Genomic DNA, 21039 nt, shown 5'->3' with positions numbered 1-21039 from the left:
GAAGGAAGTGAAAAAGCATACGTCCCAACAATGTAGAAACCTTTAGCCTCATATGGAAATATAATAACAGTGATATCCATCATTTGTGTGAGGAGAGTTGAAATCCACAGGCTCAGCGCCCTCCTGTGGAGATAAAGGCCATAGACTCAAACATAAATCAGTGATCCTCAAAGAAATAACATCATGTGAGTATTAAAGGTGCACCAGTAAACCCAGATGAACTCAAATGAAATAAAAGTTCCTTTAAAACAGTGGCTGAACTTTTTCCACAATGACCTGAGAGTGGATCAGCACTGCATGAACTACAGTGGACTATAGGTGGACCTCTGCTGGCGAGAAGGCAACACTGCTGCAGGTTTTGAACGCATGAGATGTGGCATAAAGCCTGCATTATCATAAAGTGGTGCAATGGACCGTTTAACAGCTGTATGTATGAATAAAAACAAATGCAGAGCAGACATTTAATATATATTTTAACAGATGCACAGTCTGAATGTAACAGATTTAACAGACTAAACAGATGTGCAAAGCAAACTTATGTGCAAGAAAAACATCCCAGTGTGAAGTGGTCTGCGGGATATTGGGTGAAACATGTTGTACTGTATTTTATAGCACTTGATCCTGTGCGACCGCCAACTTCTTACTTCTCACTTTGGGTCTTGCAAACATCACTGAAGAGTACCCATAAACCCTGACTTCTCCTAACATGTGGCACGGAGGTTAAAAAAGAATGTCCAGTGGAGACTTTGCAGACTGACTGAGAAGCACATAGATTTGTATAACTGCCAATGTGTAGACAGCACAGTCTAAACTGTGATCCTCAGTGGAGATTTAACTGAGCCTGTCTGTCCTCCCATGAAACAGCAGCTGGCTGCAAACAGAGACAGATGTTCGCTGTTCCATCCTGGCTGCTGACAGGTGTGTGTCCGTCCTTTTATATACAGTATCAAATTGTGCCTATTTCCACATAAGATACAGAATAATTATGCACTTATAAGTCACCCGTACGACAGTTGAGAACAGGACGTGGTGATGTTGATAAAAACAGCTATGCCAGCTTTAAACTCAGTAAAATCACATATTAGTATGGAATATTATGGAAATGCAATACCATACAATATGTGGCTTTGAGTAAAGTGTTCAATTTATTCCAGATACCAGATGGAGGGACACACACACACACACACACACACACACACACACACACACACATACAATACAATAACAGTATTGTAGTATTTCAGGGTCTTAAAGGCTTAAAGTACTTGTAGTAATCAGGGTATTTTATATCCATATCATGTTGAATAAAATTATTTAACTGTGCATGTGTGTGTGTGTGTTATTAGTCTCATACAATAACTTATTCTCAAAGAAGTGCGTTTGTTTTTCATACCTGCTTGCACGGTACCTGCATCACAAGACCGAGGGCGCTACCGTGCAGCAAAACCACCGAGACTCTCTCTCTCTCTCTCTCTCTCACTCTCTCTCTCTCTCCATCCAGCGTCCCAGTGGTTGAAGCGAGGAAAAGATGGCACCTCACAAGCCGCTGTCAGCCACTCCGCCCGGCTCCTCGTCCTGCAGACAGCGGCGTGTCGCACTCTGAAATGGCCTCTATCGAACCGGCAGTTGCCTGACACGACACCGACACCGGAGAACAATTATTTTTTTATTTTATTATCATACGAAAAGACAGACCTGAAAACTGTGGGCATCCGTGTAGCATTCCCCACACCCTGCTGTCGCCTTTTCCACCCCTTCAAACATCTGCACAGGCTTCGCTGGCAGCGACGCTGTTTTTATTATTAAAACACCCGCAGCTGCTGCTTCTGCTGGATCTGATCACTTTATTATTTTTTTTTTATTAAAGCTCAACTCAAGGACAAAACACTGAGCAGACAGCAAACATTATCCATCTCATCCAAACCGGGCAGGACACGAAGATGAGGTAAGCAGAAGCATGCGTGGCTCTTTTTTTTTTTTTTTTTGCTGCACAATAAAGCGCAGACTGATGTGATCCAACTGCGCATTATTGTTTTGGGAGGTATTAAAAGGATGTGAGCGAGATTTAAGGTGCAAAGTGTGCGCCACATGTGTGCAGGTCCCCCTCAGAGGCCTGTGATGTTCATGTCACCGCAGCACAAAAGGTGCATCAGAGGAACACGCGCTTTTATTGACCGGCGGGGTCACCTGTTGGAAACAGAAAATGGATCTTTAAGAAGAAGAGCGGCTGGTCTGAGAGCAGCACGTTAAAGATTTCCACAGAGTACAGAGAGATGGACTAACATCTCTGACTCCAGCTCGCTCTGTGATGTGTCACGTGGAGGCTGTCTGCAGAGAAAAAGAGGTGTTGTCATGGAAACCAGACTACACGTGCAGAATGGCGATAAGCGTCACGATGCGTAATTGCATGATACTTAATCACACGTGTCGTTTAGCGAGTCTTTTAAGCATGCGTGGCGCGAGCATAGGCGAAACGTGCACGCGCGCACACACCTTCCCTTCTGTGAACCAATCAGATGAGAGGATTCATCACAGCATCCAGACACAGCTGTCTCAAGGATGCAAGCGCTGTTTTTCTAGTGGCTGGCTGTAAAGAGCCAATCAGGTGAAATGATACTAGCCGTGCAGCCAATCAGCTGCAAGCCTGCTGATACATGGATGTGGGTAGGGCAGCAGCACTTTGGCAGAGGTTCACCATGAATAGGAGGAACCCTGAGCTGACTCTAATTGCTGTTGGCAGTGAAATTTGCGTGTGTGTCCCAAGGTCAGGGAGGGATTTTGACCACTAGGTCAGTTTCAACATCAACCTCTCACTGCTGTTCTCTGAACCGCTGCTATCATGCCAGCTCTGCCTTATGTTAAAGGTACTAAACAGGCTTGTACACGAGCAAGGAAAGCAACTCTCATCGCTATCCGTCTAGATTTTGCAGATCACATGACTTGTTCTAAGCAGGGCCACAGCTGAACACATTTGAGACTCATCTTATTTTAAAGTGCACACTAATTGTACTGTCTATACTGTCGCCTCATGGCATGAATTACTCTGCATTCAGCTGGGGCCTTTCCGGGTCGAGTTTGCATGTTCTCTCCGGGTACTCCGACTTCCTCCCACAGTCCAATTACATGCAGATTAATCAGTGACTCTAACTTGCCCGTAGGTGTCAATGTGAGCGTCACTCGTTGTCAGTCAGCCCCTATAATGAACAGGCCAGGTTGTACCTCTCTCACTCAGTGTCAGCTGGGGCCGGCTCCAGCCCCGTTAAGGATGAGGAGTTATGGAAAATGGATTGATAATGTGTCATGTTGTCTGTGTAGAAACCACAGTTAAATGTCACAATAATTAAACTTCATAAGATGTGTTGCTCTTACATTTGTTTTACCACCATCCACAGTTTGCGCTATTTTTGTGAGAGTGGATTTCCTTTGTTTGTTGCATTATGGGACCATCATCGGTACATCAACAACACCCTCACACCTTTTTTTAGCGTGTGACCACACCAGCTTTTCTCAGCATTGTTTTGTCACTTGTGATGTAATCGACTGTGTAAACAGATCTGCTGCCAGTCACAGAAGTATAACTATGGAGGAGCTTGTGTTCAATGTAAACTCTGCTGACAAGCTGTCTGCTGATACTCTTGTTATTTTAGGTTGTGTCTGACAGCCACTTAAATACTCAGCTGTGATTCAGGATGGATGAGTGATTCTGTGCTTTACGGAGGTGCTCTGTAGGTGGCAACATAGACTGTGGCTCACCACAACAAGCCGGGTATTTCATACAGTTTGTTGTGGCCAAGCTGAGTGCATGTTAGTGTGTGTTAGTATTGGCTCTGTTGATTCTGTGTGTGACAGTGTTTGTTTGAGCTGTGTGTGTGTTCTACTATAGTATGCATGTTAGTAGGACACAAACAGTTGTTTGGTGGTCTGATCTAATGAGTATTGATCTCAGTGCTGGGAGACGCAGTTCAAACATATTCAAATTAGTCAAGGTCAGATATACAGCAGTGTCAAGGCAAAGTGCACAATCTGAGGTGTTTTTAAAGTTCAAAGGTCATTGTCAGGGTTTAGACTTAATATCAGCACAAAGTATATTGAGATATCTTCTTGAAAAATCAAGTTTTAAACATCTGATTTCCCACATAACACACAGAGTAGTCTGCTCCGTTCAAACGGAAAACAAACATCTATATTTTAGATATAATCTATTTAAATTTGTTCATAAAATCAACCCGCAGGTTTATTCTTGATAGATCTGGACATCTAATCCTATTTGGGGCTTTTCCTTTTTCAATTACTGTGGCAGTCAAAAGCTTGGATCCAACACAGCTACAGTATCTGTTTCTCATTTGTCAAGATTAGACATACAGTATTAGTTTCAATTGTCTCCAGCTGTTGAGAGACTGAAGGTGCCGTAGGTCTCTGGGGAAAAATCCTGGGACAGTAAGCCTGGGTTAGTGATTCTAGCCTGGGATTTGGATTGGAGAGCTGATCCCTGGATTGATGGAGCCTCAATGTCTGATTCCTCTTGTGGAGGCCGATCATTTTATCTTTCCTGTTTCCTTCTCAACCATCTATCCCACTTATTGATTAAAAGATAGTGATTTGTGATGGAAGCAGTCTCTTTCTCATTTTATTCTGACACCAACACCAATAACTCCTGGATATGTGATGCAACTCTTTGTTGCTTCATATGTTTCATGCAGTGCTGACTTCTTGACTACTTATAATTAATTGCAGGCCTTAGTACTGAAACATGGGGATGACACAGACCTGATAACTCTGCAGTCTCTGCATGAACACTACTTGATGAATTGTCCCGGTCCCCAAACAGTGAGTTCTCATGATGTTGGCAGTTCCCTGATTTTTCACTGCCATGACGTTGACTTTTGTGAAATTTGAGCTAAATATGTCAATAACTATTGGATGGATTGCCTTTTAAAGACAATTAGAACACGTTAGATTTATTTATACTGAAAGTAATTGTTGCATAATATAATTAGACTGACTGACTGTTTTAAGGACAGTGTTCCAGTTTCTAACACAAGACTCTTCAATGATCCTATTTCAGCAGTGGAATAGTTCACATTTTATTTTGATATTGCATTGGTGGTTATCTAATATTTTTATATAATCAACTTTGTTTACTTTGTATTAAATCTTAAAAAACATTCATAATCAGTTCATATTAACCGTCAGTTGATTTCTGGAGATGTAAATAACTGCACACACCATGAGCTACCACATTAACTAAAATATACTAATATGAAGCCTTGTATACCTGTTAAGTAACATATTCTGTAACTAAATCACTGCTTAGTACATTTGCTTGTGACTGATCTGCCCCTCTCATAAAGTTTGACAGCAGGATAGATGTGTGGTCCTGCCTGAGGCCTATGCCTGACCGCGGTGGCCTCCCACCATCGCCACCACCTCCATTTGCGTGGATTAGAGTGTTTCATTGTGCTCTGAAAGTGAAGTGTGGACACTATTGATCCAGCATCACCACTGTTGCCTGATTTGTATTGGCAGGAGCAGTTGGTGGTATGTGTGTGACCCATATGAATACCAATATTAATAGTAACTGTGTGCTGAATTAATACAGGACCAGGGCGAACACTTAGAAGTTAACTCTGTTTGACTCAAGTGAATGTATGATTGCACTGTAGGTGTTCTAAGATCAAAAAAAGCTTCAAAGAGGTTGCAAAGAGGGGATAACCTGGGCATTTCCATAATGCACCGACACTAGAGTAAACCAGTATTGTGTGTGTCTGGTGCCTGACCTGAAATAAATCAAAATGTCTTGGTTTATAGTATTGCCTGTCATGCCCTGCTGTACAGCAAAGTCAGCGGAGGTCCGATTTCTCTCTCTGCACTGTGTGCAGTGCACAGCTGTGTTGCTTTGAAGTCGCACAGGTGTGTACGCTTGATCACACACTGTTACAGCCTTAAAGTTGAGGTATTTTTTTCCCCACATTTTGTTCCAGATATGCTGGAAGTTCTGACTAATTTTTAACCGCAGGCTCTCGAGGATGCAATCACCTTGTGTTCCTCCAACACAGTAAACACTGCATTGCCTCTTCAAACATTTATGATCCTAAAAATAGGTCTAACATCAGTTCACAGTGTTACAAGGCTTCATACTCATTAAAACAACATCTGGTGAATAGTTAAAGCTGCTATGAGAAATATTTTTATGTGAACAATAGGTCAGATCACTATGACTATGTGAAAGTGGTTTTGGTTCATTCTCCCAGCTGTCATCAGCTTCAGGGAGAAAGCTCCAGAAACTCACCGTCCACGGCTGAAGTGGACAAAATTAAAAACTAGCTGGAGAACAGATTTGAACATTTAGCAGCTAAAGAGACACACATATTTCCACAATGAGTAGGTGGAGATCATAAAAAGAGCTAAATAGAGGGTGAACATTGGACATATGACACAAACATGACCGTAGATAAATGCTAATGTTGCTCCGGATCTGCTGGAATCAACCATTTTCTAACAAATTAGCCATTCAACTCAAAAGGTGATGGCACATGTGTTTAAAAGCTCCAGCAATCTGTAATTGCAGGTTTAAATACCAGTTTGAAATGTGCATTGCATTATCTACAAGTTAATGCTGGTTAATTAATACACTGATTGCTGATTTGACATATTGACCAATATAGTTACAATTAAGGAAAAACCTGTATACTACAATGATACTGTAGATGCAAACATGCAGTTTTTGGAACAGTAAATACATGTCAGGCTTTTAGTTTTGTGGGTAGACTTCCTGTTTTATTTTAGTTTCCCTCACTTCCTTTTTGTGTTTCTGTCCTGGTGTCTTTACTCCCTGTGATTGCCCATTGTTTTCACCTGTGTCTCGTTTGCTCCTCCCCTCATGTGTATTTAAGCCTGTCTCTCCCAGTGTGTCCTTGTTAGATTGTCTTCTTCCTTGTGAGTAGCTCTCTGGCGTTTTCTTCATAGATTCCTCGTGTACCAACCCTGTTTGTTTCTTCGACCCGTTTTTGCCTAGCGCCCTGTACCTCTGCCTGTCTGCTCCGTGTTCTGGATTTTTGACCCTTGCCTGTTCTCGGACTTTCTTTCTGCCTCGTGATTTTGTACTTCTGCCCCGCTGACTGCCTTTTGTGTACCGAATCCGCACTGTCAATAAACCGCCTTACTACTCCTGTCAGTCTCTGATCTGCTCTATGGGTCCAGTTGTCTGTCTGAACCTGACAATACATTTCGAAAGAAATCTAATGTCACCCGGATCACATTTTTGTAATAAAGAAATGTTTTATATGAACATATTTGCTTCATTGCAACATGTTCACACTGAGTATATCTACAAAACTTTAAAAGTCCATTGCATGATCAACATATTTGTTATGCGTAGCCCTTGGTTATGGTTAAGGGGAGATTATGGTCTTGGTTAAATATTGAAAAATGCTGTCCTGTGCTCTGTACGTCCATCATCCATCCTGTGGCTTCTATGCAGGACAGGAATGCAGCACTTCATGGAGTGGAAAAATGTATCCACTGAACATAATCCAGGGAGCAATTAGATTTCAATTTTATACTACATAAATTTAGGTTTGAGTCTTTTTCCCAAAAGCTTTTATTCCTTGTCATCAATTTCTCATTCATTTTGCACTTGCCAGCTACAGTGTAAGCCAACTTTTGTGAAAAAATTCTGTTAATGGGGCAGAAACAGTAAAGCACAGATATGACTCAACGTTCAGCTGCTCGTTGTTCAGTTTCTCTGCTTGCACGAGGAAAATGAATGGGCTTCCAGTGGCTTGTATGTATTTATATATATTGCTGTAGCTTGCAGATTGTCCCATGATGCATGTGCCTTACCGCAGCCACACACAGCACAAAATGGAGAAGGATGTTGCACACTAAGATACATGCAGTCTCAGGTGTGAGGTCACGTGTCCTGACTCTGTTGTGCATCCGTATAATAACACAGTGCATCCTGGGTGACAACAGTGTGGTTTATGAGTCATAATTATGCACACTCAGGCGTCACAAGGCAGAGCATGGAAGCAAATCCACCCAGACGTGCGCTTGTGTGTGTGTGTGTGTGTTAATGTGTGTGTTTAAGAGAGAGAGAGGTAATCAAATCTTTGTGAATGAGAGAAATCACTCGCTGCTCCTTTCCCCACCGCTCCGACTCCCTTCCCCCTCCATCTCTCCTCTGTCAGCTCCCATTGGTGTGTGGCGTAATTAAAATGATCGGCTCATGTGAGTCAAACTGTGTGTGCACGTGCATGTGTGTGTGTGTGTGTGTGTGTGTGTGTGTGTGTACGTTTGCAGCTGAAATTCAATCCCCAGGCCTGAGAGGATGAGCTAGTGTGAGTTAAACGAAACGACAGGAAACGTCCAAGAACTTTAACCTCCTCTCTGTCACACCTCTCGCACTCATTTAATCCTTTTATTTCTCCATATCACTTTACTCTGTGTAGCGTGACTGAATACAGTTGGATTGTGGGTGTTTGGTGGGATGAAGGGAAGGAGAAGTCAGATTGGATTATACAGAATAATATGTGACCGGATAGCTGGAAAAGCGTACAGCACAATCTGCATGGCTTTGGACTGTGACACACTTTTTTTTGTGTGTTTTTTAGCACATTGGATTAGAAAAGAAATGATGGCATTGAGGTCAAAGTGTTTGAACTCAGCTTTAATTTGAGGGTGGACTGCGTATAGCCTGATTTATTGCCATTTTACAAAATACATAATAAAGTAAATAAATGTCCTGTAGAGTTCTTGACAAATGAGACAAAAGTCATCTGTAACAGATTAATGGAAAGAACAAACAGCTCAGGATTAAACAACACCACTTTATCTGTCAGACTTGGTGGAGGTGGTGTTTTGGTTTGTTTCCTTTGTCTGTGTCAGGATGAATGATGAATAAACAGACCCAAGCAAATGAGTTAAAATCAACTATTTTATTCTACAAAGACTATTTTTGTGGTCTTGTTTGGTAGCAGCTGTTGTATTTGACTCTGCTTGTGGCCGTGTGTGTTTGTGGATCTTGTACACAGGCAGCTTGTGTGACTTGTCTTGTACTTGACAGCGCCTTTATGTAGTATTTGTGTGTGAATCATAGTAAAGGAGAGACTCTGTAAAATATGCTGCCAATGCACAGCACTGTACAGTTTCATGCCATATGATGAGATGAAACCAAGACTCATTGTTCATCTTCTACATGTAAACACATTTATGAAGTTGGCTGTACCATAGATTGAATAAAGGAAGTACTACAGTATCCCATTCAAGCAGAAGATGCCAGTATACTACAACAGGTTGCTTATTAGATGGTCAAACTGTCTGAAATCCCCTTAATCGCACCTTTCTAACATCAGATTTGGTGGGTGGGGCTTCATCTGACAATATTTGTCTTTTTCCAAAATCTGTAATCCAGCATTCACGTAAATTTCAGGTAGGAACTGGCCAGGTGTGTGGAGGTGAGAAATTAAGCAGAATTTGAGCCCAGTCTACTATGGTGAGGACTTAGACTTGATACATGGGGTGCACGCTCTACCAGGTGAGCTACTAGGACGTCAACAATGCCCCATTAAAATGATAACAAGTCAACCAGGACAAAGCTAGACGAGTCATTTACATCCATCTGTTCATTTTGTCTTTTAGACCTCGTGAATGTTTCACTGTAAAGTCATGAACAGTTTGTACACACCAGCATACTCCATAAATGATTTACTCTGTCTACCAAGTAGATCTGAAACTCAAACCCGCTCAGCATTACATCCTTTAGTTGGACATCAACGCACTTCTCCTGAATTTGATGTCATCTGCAACATTTTTTTTTTCACTTTCACTTTGCTCACATCCTCCTGTTTTCTCTCCTCCCTGCCAAACACACACTCACACGCACACTTCAGTCATGCTGTGTGTCAGACAGCAGGCCATCCCTCCTGCTGTATGCTAATAGCCACGTTACAGTAGCACTTGGCTGTACTCTTTCTTTCTCTATCATACACACACACACATACACAGTCAACTATACAGGCACACACAGTGGAAATGGAGGTGTGGAGCTTTGAGGATTAGAATGCAATCTGCAGCCGAGGTCTAACCTGAGAGAGAGAGATGGAGGTGGGGGATGGGCATATACTGTAAGTGGAGGCTTGATGTCCTTTCACCCTTCCTGTTCTGCCTATTCCTCCATCCCTTTCCTCACATTTTTTTAAAATACTCTTAAACCGTCCTCCCTCATCCGTTTGTTATAAAATCATTTCCACTCTCTCCTCCATCTGTGACCCTGATCTGTCTTTTTCTTTTGTTTTTCCTCCTCGCAATGGCAGTTTCTCCACTGCTCAAGTAAAACACCTACACTCTCACAATATCACACGCAAACGCACTGTGGCAAAAGCCAGCATGGTGTCAGTTGTGACAACTAGAATATGACGGTAAACAAACCCTTCTCTCCTGAAACAGAAAAAGCGAGAGAAGGCTGAATGACATGTTGCTGAGAAGTCTTTTTGCTGCCTTTTGATAGAAAGAAACAAGTTGTGTATTTGCTTTAATATGAATGGAGTCAAGTGTGGCCTCTGTGGACGTTCATGAAGTCTATAAATCAAGCTGAAACTCACACACGGCAAAATAACACCCCACTTCAGTTACATATTCATCTTTTGGGACTTATTTTTCAGAAAACAAGAAATCCATTAGTCTATGTTGTTGTTTCTAGGATATTGCAGTAATGACTGACAGATACAAATATGGGCATATGTTTTAATAATCAGATATATAAAAATTTAATCAAAAACGTGTATCAAAAAGACTTTCAAAAAAGTAAAAATTGAGATCTCAGGAGCATCGGGTGCGACGGTTGGTGGACAACTGGTGCAGCATCTGTGACTCCTCATGATGTCCCAATAAAATAACTATTATGTCAGAACAGAGTGCTTATTCTTGTAAAACTGTGAACATGGTGAAGTGGAATTATGTTTAATTTGATTTCAGTGAAACTCTTTGTTATCACCCTCAGGTTAGGAGCATTACACCAAACAAATCACACTTATATTTACACACTCCGCACACAGTGCTGTGTGTATGCTGCACACCAACACACTCACCTCTTTGTGCTGCAGAGTCAGACTATGACTGACACAGTGACCATCTGAAAAGACAGAAACATTGGGAGTAATATGTATTAGGGGTTAGGATGGTCAGTATTGTATATTGTATATAGTATAGTGTATGTATTTAAGGGGGGACTGCATGAGTTTTACACATTTCAGTTGACTTATCTTGGATGGTTCTACTCAGCCTGTAAACAGTTTGAGTTGTAATGTCTTCTGTTGGGGAACTATAAATTGTAAAAACCTTGATGTCTTTACTTTTCTTGAAGTCTAAACACTTTAACTTAAAGCCAGTATTACAGACTGTGGCAATGAGTTTGGAAAACATGGGCATTACCCAGCAGGGGAAGTCTATTTAAATATGCTATTGAGTTATTGCAGAATTGGAAACATACGATCTAGCATTTTTGAAAACGCTTATATCAGCCTGATTCTGTTTTTAGCTGCAACCAGCAGCTCTATAGGTAACTGTGTCGGTCCGGCCACAAAAACCTCTGCTACACAACCACATTTTTCTATTTGAGATGGAGGTTAAATGTGTGTGTGAAGGTGTGTGTTTGTGTTTATGCCATTTGACTAAAAGAAAGCATGGCACAGGGAGTGACCTACATAACTTCCAAATTGGTTCACAGACTTTTAGCGAAAGTTTTGGTCATAAGGACAGCAGCCGATTAACATTTCATGCCAACTGGCAAAGAAGGGGTGTGGCAGGGCGAAGTGGCCTATAACAAAAAGAAGCATCACAGATGAGATTCACACTTGTACATCCGCCTCCTGCCCTACCAACATTGTTGTGCTGTAGTAAATCTTTGGCGTAGCCCTTTAAATCTGTGCTTAAATTGCTGTGGGGATGTAATGACGCCTCATTTCTGGAGAAAGCTACATGATGCAACTCACTGCAAGTAGATATTTACATCTCACATGATGTAAGCATCCGGCAAATATGTGACTAAGATCACATTGATATAAGAAGGACAAGCACGACATTTTATTGGCGTAATGTGTGGTTAAACACCATTGTCTGCAGGGAAGTAAATTGCTATTAAATTGTCCGCTCCCTGTCCACGTCGTCTACAAAGCAAACTATGTCATCCAACAGTTCTATAGGCTGTGCAATCAATGAAATTGCCTGCTGGCAAAACACAAGGACAGATGTGGGTGATGATGTGAGCGGGGTGAGCTGTACTAGAAAGAGACCATTCATGTGATGTCAGAGGATGTACAGTAAATGTGATGTGGACCCTACCCAGAAGATTAGTGTCATGGCAAAGCAGCACTTACTGTATATAATTCATAATCTCACGCATCTGGTTCAACATAGCAAGGAGAAAAATGTTGTGTTTGCACACTCAAATTTGGTCGCTCATTGTTTGTTTTATTGATGCAGACATTGACCATTATTCCACTGATTCACTATTCGGTTTAATTCAGCTTTATGATGCACATGTACGTGCATCTGTGCACAGCCGATTCAGCCACAAGTTACCAAATTCCAACAGAGGGACGTATTGCTTTCCGCCACCTGTCCCCCTTTCTGTTAATGAACATCCGGTAAATGCTGTGAGATCACTGTGTGTGTTTATATATATATATGTGTGTGTGTGTGTGTTACATCCAGAGCTCCACCCAAGCCCGGCATTCCACCTCAAATCATATGCGAGAAAAGACGGGAGCCATCAGATGAATTAAAATCTGTTGCTCCTCCTCCTCCTCCTCCTCCTCCTCGCCCCCCCCTTCCCTCTCCCCATGTGGGCTTACGCATCCTCACCTCGGCCAATCTGGCAGCCGGGTAGAGGAGGGTAGAGAGGAGGAGGAGGAGGAGGAGGAGGGGCAGGACCAGCAGCCTCCGGGGCTGGCGGTCCATCGCTCTTGTCACAGCTGGGAGGGGAGAAATGGAGGGAGGAGGAGGAGGAGGGATGGGGAGGGGGGAGGTCGGAGAGGGAGGAGGTAATCCAATGAGACACAGAGAGGAGAGGCAGTGCGAGGGCAACGCCTCACAGCACCGGGAATCTCTCTCTATCTCCATCTCTCTCTCTTTCCCCTCCTCTTCTATCTCTGAAGCGTAAAAACCAAAGGACTCTCATCTCCCATTCAGTCTCCTTTGTATGTAGCTGAGGCTGCTCTTATATTTCTGAGCCTCTCTTTCTCTCACTGTTCAAAATTCTCCTTCCTTTTTCCCTAATTTTGCTCCTTCCACCAGCTAAAGGATGAATTGATGACCACAAACCAGGATTATTTTTTGTCACTCATTGTGTCTTTAGGACCTTCAGCATCTTTTACTGGAGTCATCTTTGTTCTTGTGCTCACAGCTGCTGAGTGTACTGTGGCTGCTAGTGGGGAAATAGGTTAGTGTGCCTGTTCAGTGCCGGGTAGCAGAGGTGATTGAATGTTCTGTGAACGGTGGAGGCGAAGAGGAGGGGGATGCCTTCCTGGCGGTAGTGCTCTGTAGCCCTGCGACCACTCGGGCAGAGAAGGTGACCTGGGATGCTGCTGCTGAACTCCGACCTTTAGCCAAAGTGTCAGTGACGAAATTCAGTGCAGACAAAGGGAAAAAGCAAGATTTTTTTTTTCTCCATTCATTTTTGCTGTTGTGAAACAGACCTGTGCGTCTGCTGCGTGTGGACACCATGGACATCAACCTTCAGTCGCACCGATTTTACTTCCCCCAGATCTACTGTGCTGAACCGGGACCGGGGGCGCAACCACAACTCACTGAGTTTAAAGTCAGGTAAGCATCCAGGGATGGGGAAAGGTGTTCACAATAGATTCATCACTAGACGGGTGATCCATCACACCTGAATGGTGGAGACACCCAGGTCTGATCTGCTTTTGTCAGTAGAAGGTGTGTTTAAAGTCCACCTAAAAAAAAAACAGCCAGAGCATCATGATTGTTTTCCCCAGCAGATCCCCAGCTGCTGCTGCTGCTGCATATATCTGTGTATGATGAGTGCTGCTGTGAGTAGCTGGTTGCCCTTGCAGGGGGATGGGGCTGCATGCTAATGTGTCAGCGAGCTGTGCAGAAAAGTGTTCGACTCCTGGGAGAAGCAGAGGGCATTGATGGTCTATGGAGGAGCTTGCCAAGTTTGGACAGAGAGGGTGATAGTGCAGCAGTTGTGTTATATTTGCCATCAAGGGGCCCTGTGGCCGCTTTAGCACTCTTGTTGGTCGCCTCTGTGGCTCTTTTGTTCTCTGTGTTTACGCCTCTCTCTCCCTCTTTCTTTTTCTGCCACTCTTCCTCTCCAATCAACGTTGAAAGTGCTCAGGGTGGCTTGTTGCATCCACAGCCCGACGTCTGCCGTCATGGTTTCAGGAGCGCTCGAGGACGCATGCTCAGATGTGCAACAGCTTCCCTGCTCTTTGTCTTGTTGAGATGTAATTGTGTCGGATGGAGCTGTTGCATTCAGGCGTGAAAGAAGTCAGACCTGATGCTGTGGGACATCCACATGAGGAAATATTAGCCTTTTTTTCAGTCCGGTGAAGCACACGTTCACAATTATTTTAGCTTCTTTGTAGCCATCTGTCTCAGTATCTTCCATCCATCCATTGTTGCATGCACATATTCAGATGTCCTTGTAATCTTGTGAGCAATACATTTGACGATTCCTCCTCTAACAGCTCTGATTAGTGCAGCTTTAAGGGACTCAGCCAGAGTTTTGCCCCGCTAAGCAGCTTTTAGTTTGGCTGGAGCAGCTTTATGCAGCTACATCGTGTTACTATCATGGTCTGGCCCAGGCTGGATCCACATGAGTCCGAGGGCGTTCACAGCTGGGCGGCAGCACCAGGAAAAAGAGAGGGAAAGAAAGTGAGGGTATCTGTATAAAACTCAGTGTTCTAACTGTCTGTACGCATTTGATTTTAGTTTTCCTGAGCCATCTCTAGTGTGCCACCGTGCATACCTTACCTGCTGTTTTTAACGGCCAGAAGGATTCTTTAAAGCCTGATAAACTATTAAACATGTTCGATCCGGTGCAGTCTTACCTCAGCGACCTTCTGTTAAATGTCCACATCAGCAAATATCAGTGTTTGATGTGTCTGAGTAGACTGCAGCCTGTATGGAAAAAACAACAACTACAGTCTCGCACATTTCCGGCTGTGCTTCACACTTCTCTTCTTCGCTGGAGGAGAGATACACCAACACACACATGCAAACACACAAACTGTGTGCATTTGTAGAGATTAAAGAGGTTTAAGGTGCGATGTGTTTTCACGAGACCGAGCAGGCCCTTAAGCAAATCAGATTTTATGCAATTAACACTTGAAAACGCACAAAAATAAACAGACTGCTGGATTTATTTCTCTGCACATTAATCACTTGTCATATTTTTCCTCGCTGTTGAAGTTCAGCGCACTGTAAACAGGAAGTGGACACACATAGCGTTACACAGCGGCGTCATTTGCTGTGTTATTAGTAAGGTGGGTTAATTAGAGCAGGAAGGAAGGAAAAAGAAAAGATATTAGAGATAGAAAAATGAGAAATCAAGAGAGGCAGAGAGTAAAAGAGGGAGGCACAGGAGGGAGATGAGATGAGATGAGAGGGAGAAAAAATAAGAGACCAGGAGAGAGAGAGGGGGGATGGTGAGAAAAGCAAAGCTAAGCAAAATGAAGAGAGAGTGGATTGTAAATGTGAGAAGGCGGATGCAGGTGGAATTAGAGGAGAAAGGAGTGATTGTAGAAGAAAATGAAAATATGTATGACGATGTTTTTTTTGGTGTTGAAAACGCCTTTTAAGAAGAATCTTGCTGGAAAGATGCTGGAATATCAGTACCAGCCTTGGATCCATGGTGACCAAAGTAGCCACAGTATAGCCAGATAACCATGACAACCAGTGCTGGCCAATCCATGGTAGCACATAGACATGCACAGTGCATGTATGCACAGTAATGAACACACACAAACACATACAGAGAGAGAGACCTTCTGCTTCAATGCCTCTTCTTCAGGCTCCAAACAGAAACCCAATGTGTGGTTGATGTTTTCTTCATTATGAAAATCCTGTTCAATGATATTTATTTTAAAAAAACCCGCTTCATAACTGAATATTAGATTCTTCTCAGGCAGAAAGCGGCTTTATTTACATCTTTTTCCCATTGACAAAAAATAGCTACATAAAAATATTTCAAATGTGGCATGAACACAGTTATATTACCAGAAGAACCAAAGACATATTCTGATGGTTTGAGCTCATTTTAATGGTTAACACTGACAGGATACCGCTGTGTGGACGCTGTTCACTGTTTAAAGTCTGCATGTTAACATTCAAAGCTAAAGCTGTTTCTTTCTGGTGTCAGCTGACGCTCTCCTCACAAGAAAAACAACAACATTGGTATTATGCTCAAATGTCTAAAAGGACCTATGTTACTTTACACAACTGACAAAGACTTCCTGTGTCCATGTGAATTAAGACTTGTATGCCTCAGAAGCAGACACAGGCGTAGTGTGGTAACTTCAGTCAGTGCTGATTTCATTTAACCATGGCCCTAATCTTTTCTTAATCTTCATCTTTACCGCGTTGTTTTTGTAACCATATTTTAACAATGGCAGTAACAGATCAGAAAAATGCTCCTGAGTATAACGGCTATAAACGCTAGGCCTATGCAAAATATTTTGTTGAGTTATCTTACATTTCCCCATATACTCCCACCAATGTTCAGAGAAACCAGTCATTTTTTTCAGGTAACAGTGCATTTCCTTGCTTTGCTGGTTTCACAGAGTGAGGAAAGAAGTTGACAAATGTGGCCGAACATAACGTGAATAAAACTTTAATACATGACCTCATCATATGGACATGGTGGACATGGTTACTGCCTGGGCCGTGTCAGATAGATTTTAATCAGCAATGATGGTTGTTTAATAATGAAGACAACTCCCATGATCCCACGCTACTTCACAATGTCACCAAACTACATCTTTTGTTGTTGCTCTAATGTGAGAGATTTGAATGAGTCTCCCCTTCAGCTTACTCACTTCTTATTCACCTTGAAAGCCTTTGACTTAATTCTAAAAGCTGCTGTAATGTACACTATCGCTTGAGGATTATGTCTTGTGATGATGGGAGGGATTTCTGTTTTTCAGGCGTCCCAGAGGAGACTAAATGTCTGTATTGTTCCTTCAGAGTCCAACGTACATGTAGGTCAGAAAACACTGTTGGAATTTTGTCTGACTTATGATTTGTGGAACACATACAAACTGCTTTTAAACCACATAGCCACTGTGGTGGTGTGTACGTTTCAAAAAAGGATAAGTCGGCCAATTACTGATGCCTGAGTGTGGGCTATGCAGACTATCAGGTCCTACTGTAGTCTGCAATGGAGAGCACTTGACCCTTTGGCCTTCAGCAAAAACTCAGTTGCAAAATGGATCACATGTAAACATGTCTGCCCTGTGTCATTGTGCATATCTGTGTATGTCAGTAAGTAGCAGCGGTTAAATGGCATCACGGGGAATAGAGGGCACAGCCTTGAGGCATCTCCACAGCTTCCTTTTCTCCTTCCCTTCACCCTCTTCTTCCTCTTTCTTTGCTTCCAGGAGTGAGGAAGGGTTTCTTTCAGACAATCTGAGTGTTAATGCTCCAGCTAGGCTCTCACCTACAGTCTTCGCTGTCTCTGCTGGGAAATCTTTCTTCCAAATGGAGACGCATGCATTTTTTAAAGCCACCCCCACTCTACTTTTCTCCCTATCTTCTGTAGCTTTCTGCCTCCTCGATCTATCTTTGTCTTAATTTTTCTTCGTCGCTTTCCAGTTTTTCTCCCTGTCCCTCGTTTTCCAACTTGTACTCTATTCCTTGCAGCCGTCTAAGCGAATTTACCGAAACTTTTGATTCATCAGCTCATGTCTGGGTTAATTGGGAGAAAACTATATGCATGCACACACTCACCAGTCAACGTACATAAAGTTAGATTCCTCTAATATGTTTACAGTAGCACTCAGCTTCAGTTGGAGGTAGACCAGGACAGCCTGAGGCACGAGAGTCTCTATTAAACATTCCAGGAGGTGCTCATTAAGCTGAGATCAAGATTCCCATGAACAACAAACTAGACAGGAATGTCTGGCTCCTTGTTGGATCCGAAGCCTTGAATGCCACACATGAAACAGAAATGAAAGGAGCTTTAAAGGAATAGTTCACTGGACACGGTGAAACAGCTAGCCTAGCTCTGTCCAAGCATAAAAGTTCCACCTACCATCACCTCTAAGGCCTGATTCAGACCAAATCTGTCATTTCCATTCATTTGAATGGGAGTGCTGCTTTTTGGCTGAGGTGGTGTGGGCTTTGTGGAGGGGAAAAAACAAAACACAGCGATTTGCGGCACTGAAGTTGAGCCAGATTCAACTTTTAGAGAAGTGCAACCTGATGCAAACCATGGTGGCCAATCAGCTGATCGGACTGGTTAAACCCCTTGACGTTCTCCAGGCGTAGAGAGAGCAGTGGTTGAATGACATGGAGACTGAATGAGAGAGAGTGAGTGTCGATTTGGAGAAAGCAGCTGAATGAGAGAAGTAAAATTATTTTCTGATTGTGAAATATAAATTCCCCCCCTTTCATCCCCACACACAGCCGCATATCCCTGCAGCAACTCGCCACAACACCTGATTTGGTTTGAATCGACCATAAAGCTCACTTATTAACACACATTTTAAGCTTTACATATCCTGATTGTGCATTTAAAGGAAAAGCATTAGTGGTATCAATCTTTTCATCTAACCCCCAGTAAGTGGATAAATGTTGAACGATTCCTTTAAAGTGATGTTCATGCACCTTATCAAATTGCTGTGTGTCGATTTTGGGAGTTCACAGCAGATGAACCTGTTTGTTCAGGGCTGCATTCAACTCATCAGGGAACTATTGACCATGTGTTGTCTCTGCTAATGCTTCTTTGCAGAGACATAAAGGACCATCCGAAGTCTAAATCCTTTGAGTGTCTCAGTTATTTTCCACTCTTCTTCCTTCTCTCTGATATAAGCCGAATAGGGTCAGACAGTCCCGTCTTTAATTTTAATTGCACCGTCCAATGTTTTCTCTCAGTTAAAGAGAGTTAAAACTATCCAATGTAAGTTTGCCAACTCTCTATTAGACCTTCTGTACCAGCCATTTTGCTGACGCGACAACATGCTTTTATAGTTTTATAATGTTGTACATGTGGCTCAAACCACAGTCAGAAATTAAGACATCCTCCTGCAAACCAATAACACACCACTTAAACTGTATCTAAATCTTAAGGCAAGCTTTTCTCATCCATCACACTTCATAATGCATGCCATTATGGTCAAACATAAAAGCTGAGAGTACCTGATCTCACATTAAACCTGCTGATTCTGCCCTCCCCAACAAGATTTCCCACTGCTGTGCTGCTTTTTTTTCTTCAGAGCAGCCTCAGCATTAGCGCTCAGTGTTGGAGAAAGTCCTAAATGCTTTATGCGATCATGCGGAGCAGCAGTAAAAGAAACCTCATCTTGCACTCTCTTCACAGGCTCTCAGCTTGAATTAAACCATAAATTCTGTAAACCTGTTTTATGGCACCAGGACGTGGCTTTATCCCTTTTGGCAGTCCCAGCTGACCTCTGTGGACCGTCAGACACGTTTAAGGCTATATTAGTGTTTTGAAAAGGGAACAACAAAACCCCCAGAGCAAGGCAACATGTACACAGCAAATAGTTTGCTTTACAGTCTGTGGAGTCTGTCTTGTCTGCCTTCAAGGCAATGGGATATACGGTATTTCATAGCAGTACATACACTGACTCCCACACAGTCATATGGATGCACACGCCCGTGCTAACACACTGTTGCAGCCTCGTGTGACTGTCACTTGATGATGAGAGGACGAGACAGGACATTGTGTAGTATTGTTACAGAGACATTCAGGTCTGTAATTAAAGAGCTGACTGTCTGAAGGCTTATGTTGCTGTTTTTTTTTGGTTTTTATCCACATCACACTGCTCATTCATCTTTTCTTCACAGCCATATTTTCTAGGCCAAGTGAATATTCCACTCCAGTTGTCATGCCAACAGATTAGCGTGGTCTCAGCAGTCACCACTAGAGTCTAGGTGTGTGTGTGTGTGTGTGTGTGTGTGCGCGCACGCGTCTTCTCTGCAGGGTCTCCAGGCTGTGACACACACACACACACACACACACACACAGTTTGATTAGCATGCTTTTGAATAACTGTCACAGCGCACATGGAGGTGTGCAACTTATAAAACATGGATTAAAATAAAATAAAAATAATTCTTTCACAAGCTATTTTTTTGTTTTGTTTATTTAATTTTCCTAAGCATGTAGCTTTATAGACAGATGAATGCATTGTTCTGACCTTTTCTGTCCGTCCTGGGATGACAAAAGTGCCAGGAAGCTTATATGATTATAAGATGCTCTGAGATTTCACTATTCGCTGCCCAATAGCACTGAGTTTTAAATCACAACCTACTCTGAAAACATTAAAGGGATTATGTGAATTAGTATTAAACCTGCTTCCTAAATGTCAGCGCCTCTAACAGGCGTATCAGTTTACCAGCCAGGAAGTCATAATGCAGACTACTTTCAAGTCATTTAAAAGTCAGTATGGGTATGAACTGAAACCAGTCACACCTTTAATACATTTAAACAAGTCTATTGTTAGCAGCAATGTTACATTGTACTTGAACAATAAGCAGGTACAATGTTTACCCAAACAGTTTCCTCTGTGTCTGTGAAGTGAAGCCAACACAGAAGTGCCAAAAACTTAGACATTTCTCAAACGGCCACTTGAGGCCGGCTACAGAACGAGTCAGTCTCCATAAGTCCCCATGTTAAAATGTCCAGGTTCACAGCAGAAGTAAACATGTTTACAGCCTGGTACAAAAAACAGTTTTGGTCTCTATAGCTAATTTCTACATCCACGACAACTGTACTGAGTCTAAATTTTTATAAATCTCACCTGTTCAAATTATATTAAGGCTTAAAGTTATGCAGAA

General features: G+C 42.5%; 1 protein-coding gene across 3 annotated transcripts in view; it reads left to right on the top strand.

Annotated features, from left to right (window-relative positions):
• Positions 1-1506: 1506 nt before the first annotated feature.
• Positions 1507-21039, top strand: part of evlb (Enah/Vasp-like b) — a 46602-nt gene continuing 27069 nt past the window's right edge. For 2 of the 3 annotated variants that reach the window (XM_019263227.2, XM_010731897.3), the window contains exon 1: positions 13065-13821. In XM_019263227.2, the coding sequence (XP_019118772.1) occupies positions 13721-13821 (101 nt within the window). In that variant the 5' untranslated portion in view covers positions 13065-13720. Of the gene's footprint in view, positions 1946-13064; positions 13822-21039 lie in introns of those variants that run through there. The other variant, XM_019263228.2, reaches the window with a different exon arrangement.

This window comes from Larimichthys crocea, chromosome XI, assembly GCF_000972845.2.
Source record: "Larimichthys crocea isolate SSNF chromosome XI, L_crocea_2.0, whole genome shotgun sequence".
NCBI lineage: Eukaryota > Metazoa > Chordata > Actinopteri > Sciaenidae > Larimichthys > Larimichthys crocea.
The sequence above is the reverse complement of the archived record's forward strand: the minus strand, read 5'-3'. Positions and strand labels throughout refer to the sequence as shown.